Raw genomic sequence first — 8093 nt, 5'->3', positions numbered from 1 at the left:
TTTCCCTCTCCCTTCCTCTCCGAGATAAAAAAAATATTTTTTAAAAAAGAAATGCCATTACATCCTCGAGCACATTAACTAGTCTTCACTACATTTCTAAGTGATAGTTTAGCATCTATAAAATTGGAGGATGTCTGATTTAACTGACATACTCATCTCACAGGTTGCTCTGAAATTACAGTAAGACTATATAGAAACAGAATCACTTAGTCAAAGATGCTACTAATAATTTCTCAACTAATCTCCTTCCAGCTTCCCCTACATTTTATCTGATCTTCTCTATAGTACAACTCCTTGAAAGAATGCCTCTTCTATTTTCCCATTTTCTCCTTTTTGTAAACCAGGCAAAGAACAATTTGTGTATAAGCAAAAATGGAAAAGAGCTGCAGTGTCCAAGGGGTCCTGGGCTTAAAAATATTAGCACTCTAGATTTTAACAGATGCATAAATAAAATTTGAAAAAGCAGTCATAATATAAAAGAGCAGCTTCACAGTAACGCCTTCAGAAGTTTAACCCTTTGAGTGCCAAGCAATATCCTAGGATCTATGCTAAAATTGCCAAGGCATTTCTGCTGATTTTACAGCAGTTTAGGAAAAAAATTATGAATCACAAGTAAATGAAGTTACATATTCAAAAATCTTCCACAATATCATCTTCACAGCAAGAAGTGACGTATTTAGCAGTATGATCATCACTAATAAGCAATAGTTACATGTCTGAATACTAGAACATGGGCATTGAAGGGGGGGGGGGGCATTAACCCTTTGAGTGCCAACCAATATCCTAGGAACTATGCTAAAATTGCCAAGCATCATAAGTAATCTGCACTTAGGTGCCATCTGTCAATAAAGAGTGAACTACTAACATCTAATAATGACACTGAAGGAGGAGTGCGATAGCGTTCCCGGCACTCTAGGGTTAATCTTTTTCAGAACTTGACTCAATTCAGTATGCTTCTTTCTTAGAAGCCTCATCAAAATTCTCCAGAAGATCTGGAACTTCATCTACTTCTCTGGTAGCAAGCGGTGCTTTTCCATCCCAATTGTTTGGGCAGAGCTCTTTACACTAGTTGGAGGTCTGCACCATGCTAAATTAAGATGCTAGGAAGCACTGTGTCAGCAATTTGTCTCAGCACGCCCTGTAATAGTGCAAAGTGTTTGCTGCCTGATCTTTAAGGCTGTTAAAATGGATCACTGTTCCTTAGTTTATGAACACTCATCTCCTCAATACCCTACCTTCTTTAAGGAAAACTGAAGTCTTTTTCTCATCTGCTATAGCTGTTATGTGAACCGCCTTCTGCAAACCGTTCCTTTCCCACCATTACACACTTTGCACCTGCAGTTTGGCCAGTTTATCCTGGTTCACGATAGTTTCTTTCATCTTGTTGGAGAGGAAATGGAGCTACAAGGGAGACTAGGGTAGATGCTTAGGATAAGAATAAGTGCACACTTTCTAGGACGCAAGATGGCAGCTCTCATTTTCATTTTTTTATTTATTTTTTAAATATATTTCTTTATTGGTTTCAGAGAGGAAGGAAGAAGGAGAGAGAGATAGAAACATCAATGATGAGAGAGAATCATTGATCAGCTGCCTCCAGCATGCCCCCCACTGGGGACTGAGCCCGCAACCCCGGCATGTGCCCTTGGCCGGAATCGAACCTGGGACCCTTCAGTCTGCAGGCCGACGCTCTATCCACTGAGCCATGCCGGCCAGGGCTCTCTCTCTCTTGTTTAAACCTACAGCATCCAGCATTCCCAGGCAGCTTCCCATCATCCAAGTACTAACCAGGCCCGACCCTGATTAGCTTACGAGATCCGGGTATTCAGGGTAGTATGGCTGCAGCCATCATTTTCTTTTGAAAGCACTCCAATCAAGCTTTCATCAACTTTTTAGGAAATCACTCTCAGAAAGTGGAACAATTACCTCCACTTTGATTAACCCAATCTTAGTCCTGTTCTTACTTGGCTTACCACAAGCATTTGACAGTCAAAGTAACTCACTCTTTAAAAACACTTCATTTGGCTTCTAGGGTACTTACTGTCTTGGTGTTCCTACCCTTTCACTCTCCTTGACTTTAAAATTTCTGACCTCTAAATGCTGGGAGTGACCCAACATGGAGTCCTTGCATTTTTCTATTTATATTCTAGTGGAGACTGGAGGCCTGGTGCACAAAAATTTGTGCACTGGGGGTGGTGGTGTGTGTGGTCCCTCAGCCCGGCCAGCGCCCTCTCACAGTCTGGGAGCCCTCAGGGGATGCCCTACTGACTGCTTAGGCCCACTCCCTGTGCAGTCTGGCCTCTCCTTATAGGAGGTGACCAGGCGGCCGACTGACCAGCTCGCCCCCGCCCCCACCCCATTGGCCCTCTGCAGCCACTGGTCCATTGGTCGCTGCTGCACGACCTCCCCCCCCCCTGCCCTTTGTCTTCCCCTCCTTCTGCCCACTGGCACACCCCTTGGCTAGCCTGGTGCTGCTGCTTGCCGGCCCCACCCCCTGACTGGTTTGTTCTGCAGTTCGGTCTATTTGCATATTATACTTTTATTACATAGGATTCCCTAAGAAGAAAAGACATGGCTTCAAATAGCCATCCTTATCCTGTATCCTTCCAAATTTCTAATTCCACCTCCAACCCCTCTGAACTCCAGACTTGTAGATTCAACTGCTTATGTGACATCTTCATCTGGATAGTCAATGGATCTTTTCAAAACTAACATACCCACACACAAAATTAACATAAAAACAGTCTTGGGCCCTGGCCACTTGAGTGGCTCAGATCATCCCCTGCACTGAGAGGTTGCTGGTTTGATTCCGAGTCAGGGCACATGCCCAAGTTGCAGGCTCAATCCCCAGTAGGGGTTGTGCAGGAGGCAGCCTTCTCCTTTCTTCTAAAATCAATAAAACACATTAAAGTCCTAGCTGATTTGGCTCAGTAGATAAAACGTCGGCCTGCGGACTGAAGGGTCCCGGGTTTGATTCCAGTCAAAAGGCACATGCCCACGTGGGTGATTCTCACTCATCATTGCTTTTCTACTTCTCTCCCCCTCTCCCTTCCTCTCTGAAATCAATGAAAATATATTAAAAAAATCTTGGTATCTTTATCCCTAAGCCTATTCTTCCTGCAGCCTTCCACATCTCAGTATGTGGTAGCATCATTTCTCACATTGCTCAAGTCAAAAACCTTCAGATCATCCTTCACTCCTCAATTTCTCTCAGATTCCACATCTAACCCATCAGCAAATTCTGGCTCTGTCACCATCATCTTTCATCTAGAATACTCTTGTCTCCTAAGTGGCCTCACTGCACTCTGTAGTCTATTCTCAATCTTGCAGCCAAAATGATCCTTTAAAAAGCTGTACCGCCCTAACTGGTTTGGCTCAGTGGATAGAGCGTTGGCCTGAGGACTGAAGGGTCCCAGGTTTGATTCTGATCAAGGGCATGTACCTTGGTTGTGGGCACATCCCCAGTGGTAGGTGTGCAGGAGGCAGCTGATCGATGTTTCCCTCTCATTGATGTTTCTAACTATCCTTCTCCCTTCCTCTGTAAATTATCAATAAAATATATTTAAAAAAACAAAAGGTGTACCAGTTCTGGTCAGTGTTGTTCAGTTGTTAGAGCATCATCCCATGCACAAGATCAGGGTATGTATGGAGGCAACTGATCAATGTTTCTCTCTCTCAATCTCTCTCTCTTAAAAAAGGAGGAAAAAAAAAAAAGCTATGTGACAGGTAATTTTTTTTTTAAAATCCTCACCTAAGGAGTGAGGATATTTTCTCCATGGATTTTTAGAAGGGGGGCGGGGGGTGCTGTAACCAGTTTGGCTCAGTGGATAGGGTGTCGGCCTGTGGACTAAAGGGTCCCAGGTTCGATTCCAGTCAAGGGCATGTACCTTGGTTGCAGGCACATCCCCAATAGGAAGTGTGCAAGAGGCAGCTGATCGATGTTTCTCTCTCATCGATGCTTCTAACTCTCTCTCCCCCTTCCTCTCTGTAAAAAATTAATAAAATATATTTTTTTTAAAAAAAGGGGGCGGGGAGATGACACACATCAATTGGTGTACTCCTACCACAACCCTGGGGATTGAACCTGTAACCATGACCAAAAATTGAACCCTTGACCCTTTGGTCTGTGGGCCAATGCTTTAACCATTAAGCAAACCGGCCATGGCAAATGGAGGAATTTTAATTTTTTGAATAGCTACATGGGACTTAGTGACTGTCTAAGTATGTAGTAGGCTCTCAAATATTTCTGAATAGATGTTAAACTGTTGTAGTGATGTAACTAGGGCGAAGAGGAGCTATATAAACTTATTTTTTTTTTAACTCGGGAGAGCAACATCCTATTTTATCTCCCTGCTTCCTACCAACAGTATTTTCCAATAAACAGATTTGCTCATCTCAGAACTTTCTAAGGTCCAATTAGGCAAAAATTCAGGCAGCTCTAAAACTGGCAAAAGTAGAACAACACATAATGCTACTCATGAGATCTTTAAAAATTACAAAGTTCTCCTTACCTACTAGTAAAAGGATTCAAGAAACCAAGAAACTATTAAATGAAGTAATACCACTCCAAAAGAGATGCGGGAATAAATTCTTGATATAAACCTGGCCCCAGGCAACAGATTATAACAAATCCTTCAATGGCAGTAATGGCAGCTAATTATGTACTAATTCTTATGGGATGAGAACTGGTGAGACTGCCCACAAATTTAAATCATTGATCCCTGCTTTTTTTTAAACTCAAGTGCTGAGATATATCTTGTGATCTCACCTGTCACCAATCTAACCTAGAATGAAAAATAATAATTTAAAAATATCCTATCACATATAATAATCATATATAATAATGAGCTAATATGCTAACTAGACTGAACAGCAGAATGACCATCCAGAAGGTTGTCTGGACAAAGCCAGGGCTGTGAGGGCGGAGCTCCTTGCACGAATTTTGTGCATTGGGCCTCTAGTCCTCCTATATACTTGGGCAATATGCAAATTGACCCCAATGGCAGAAGGACTGGTCACTACGGTGCACACTGAAAACGGGGTGGGAGGGCACAGAAGCTCAATGCAGGAACTGCCCCCTGGTGGTCAGTGCGCTTCCACAGGGGGAGCGCCACTCAGCCAGAAGCTGGCTCGTGGCCAACGCAGCAGTAGTGGCAGGAGCCTCTCCCACCTCCACAGCAGTGCTAAAGATGTCGGACTAATGGCTTGCTCCCCATGGGGCATGGGCCTAAGCTGGCAGGTGGACACCCACCGAGGGCTCCTGGACTGAGAGAGGATGCAGGCCGGGCTGAGGGAAGCCACCCCCACCCAGTGTATGAATTTTTGAGCACCAGCCTCTAGTATACCAAATAAAACTCTAAACTTAAAGAAATAGTTTCTCTTCTAAATGGCTAAAGAACAGGTGTGCTGCCCTAGCTGGTTTGACTCAGAGGACAGTGTCAGTCCCGGGTGCAAATCCCAGTCAGGGCACATGCTGGGGGTTGCAGGCTCAATCCCCAGCGTGGGGAGTGCAGGAGGCAGTCAATCAGTGATTCTCTCTCATCATTGATATTTCTATCTATCTCTCCCTCTCTCTTCCTCTTTAAAATCAATTAAAAAACAACACAGGTGTGTTTTCTTAAGCTGATATGTCATTTAATATGATCTCTTGCAATAAACAACAAAAATATCCTACAATTGTCAAAGAAATAAACATTCATAATTTCCCCAATGTTGTTTCCATACTACAAGTAAAAATTAAATACAGGAGTGAAATCCTTACCTGCATGCAATGTATAGCCAAGCCAGGTCCTGTGTACAACTTCTTATGACATATATGGCATTTAAAATGTTTTGCTTTTTGGTGCTGTATAAGGATCTTCTCATCATCAAAATCTCTATTACAATACCTGATGAAAACTGTTAAGGCACAAAATAACACAATGACACTGCCTAATAAAAAAACCCTGCCCTATGATAAGATTGAAGCAATAACATTAAAATATAGAAATAGCTAAAAGCAAAAAGTCGCTTTACAGAAACTTTGTTTTTGATATTTATTATACAATTAGGGATTAACTTGCCATGGGATTTCCTGGAAGCCCATACTCTTCTTTACCCCTAAACACATTTCAACATAGTTTTTTTAATGTTTGTGTTTAACAGATATTTATATGAAATTAACTCTTTTGTTCACTATTTCAACATTTACAAATGCATAGTGTAGATTAGAGGGGTTCAAACTTTAAAAAAAAATCCCCAACTTCATCTCAAGACAGATTTAGAAACATTCACTCATTAGATAATTTAGAATAATCAAAAAATGAGGATTTACCTAATGTTGATCATTTAAGTTTCTTTTTAGAGTCTAAAAATAAGTTCATAGTGAATGACACAACTTAACCCATAAAGTTGTTTGCAATTCCCTATGAACTTATGTTGCCAAGGAACGTATTTAAACTCAACGAGTTACATCCATAAAGCAGAATTACCTCAATAGTAGTAAGACTTCCCTAAAAGGACATTACAAAATCCGTGACCGTTCAACTATTATATAAATACAGTTCTGTAACAAACAGTTTTGAGGCATAAGAGGCCTTACTTTATCTTAAAGGCGCCAGTTAGCGAGACGCGGAAGCTAGTTCTTCCCCCCACCCCCACCCCGCGCGCAAAAAAAGAAAAAAAAAGGGCGCGCGGGGGGGGGACGGGGACGGGATTTGAAGTCCGAGTTGACTAAACCATCAATTCTTTAAAAATAAAAAATAAAAACACGGGGAAAAAGTGGCTGACTGGCTCCGGAAGCTTTCCCCTAATCCGCCATACCCTCAATCAAGAGTCTTTTACTTTAAGAAAATCTCTTTGTTGAATGGTCACCACAACCACGGGGTAGAGCAGCACAGCCCTTCGGGGACATCGTCCTTGAAGGAGGGGTTCAGGCCGCCTCCCCGCGGGTCCACGCTCGCACCGAACCCGGAATCTCCTGAGTCACGGAGTCCAACGCCCCGCAACTGCCAGAACCTCTCGCCCTAGAGGCCCCATTTTCCTAGAAGACTTCGCAAACCTGATTCCAGCCGCCCAGTTACCCACCCCCAGGCCTAGATCCCAGACACTCGCCGCCATAGGCCCACGCCAGGCCTCCCCGTCCCCGTCCCCACCAACCCGCGCCGCAGCGCGGCCGCGACTCCCCACTGACAAAGGATACCAGCACCACGGCTTCAGCTGCTTCTTCTTCTTGCGACCCATCGCTGCGCTCCACTGACGAAGTGAAAACGGAGGAGAAAGTAAGCAGGAAAATCGAGGCGAAAAGCGCTCACTCTTCAGACCCAACCGCCACCACCGCGTCCCACAGGAAACAGACACAAAATGGCCGACGCCCTCGCTCGCTGCTCTGCCTCCCGTCAGGCACTGCGGAAGGGGGCGGGGCCAGGCGAGGCCGGGTCACATGACGCCGCCCTCCGCCCTGAGTGGGTGGGGACTCGCATTCCGAGAGGCGGCCGCCATCTTGTCTGTTTCGCCGGCGGCCCGCTGTCGCTGGCAGTGCGTGCGGATCCCTTTGGGTTTCTTTGTAAAGGAGCCGGCTGCCTGGGTATGCCGAGAAACTCGCGAATTGAAGGGAGAATCTGGGGGGAGGGACTGAAAACATTACCCGCGTCATTAAAGGCAGACTACAAATAAAGGCTCATTGAGACATTGCCCAGTTTCCAGTTCTGTTTTCAGTGCCCGGATTAATCCTTTCTATAGTAAGTGTTGGGCATTTGCTTACTTCAGTGTTGAGACAAAGAAGGCGCAGCCACAGCTTGTCGACAGATGATCGGGCCGCAGTGTGGCGAGCGCGGTGACGGAAACAGGCGGTGCTGCGAGGCCTCCAAAGACCCGTCCACGTGGCCGCGGTCGGTGGTCAGAAAGGTGTCCGGGCCCAACGCCGGGGGGTGGGGTAGGTGGTGGGGGCTGGAGGCTGAGCATCGACCTTTGAACCGGGAGGTCACGGCTCTCGGTCAGGGGACACAGCTGGAGGTGCCCAGTGTGGGGCGTGCAGGAGGCAGCCCGTCAATGATTCGCATCGCTGATGTTTCTCTCCCTCTTCTCCTTTCCTCTGAAATCAATAAAAAAAATTTTGT

At 45.0% G+C, this 8093-nt stretch overlaps 1 protein-coding gene across 1 annotated transcript in view; it reads right to left on the bottom strand.

Moving 5' to 3' along the window:
- The window catches only part of ZNF207 (zinc finger protein 207), an 18786-nt gene extending 11397 nt beyond the window's left edge, over positions 1–7389 (bottom strand). Inside the window, exons 1-2 of the mRNA XM_015564133.1 lie at positions 7178–7389; positions 5759–5885 (exon numbers count right to left, since the gene is read on the bottom strand). Of these exons, the coding sequence (XP_015419619.1) occupies positions 5759–5885; positions 7178–7218 (168 nt within the window). The 5' untranslated portion in view covers positions 7219–7389. The remainder of the gene's footprint in view (positions 1–5758; positions 5886–7177) is intronic.
- Positions 7390–8093: the final 704 nt, after the last annotated feature.

This window comes from Myotis davidii, unplaced genomic scaffold (genome assembly GCF_000327345.1).
Source record: "Myotis davidii unplaced genomic scaffold, ASM32734v1 scaffold699, whole genome shotgun sequence".
NCBI classification, from domain to species: Eukaryota; Metazoa; Chordata; class Mammalia; order Chiroptera; family Vespertilionidae; genus Myotis; species Myotis davidii.
Note: the sequence above shows the minus strand (reverse complement) of the source record. Positions and strands in the feature narration are given on the sequence as shown.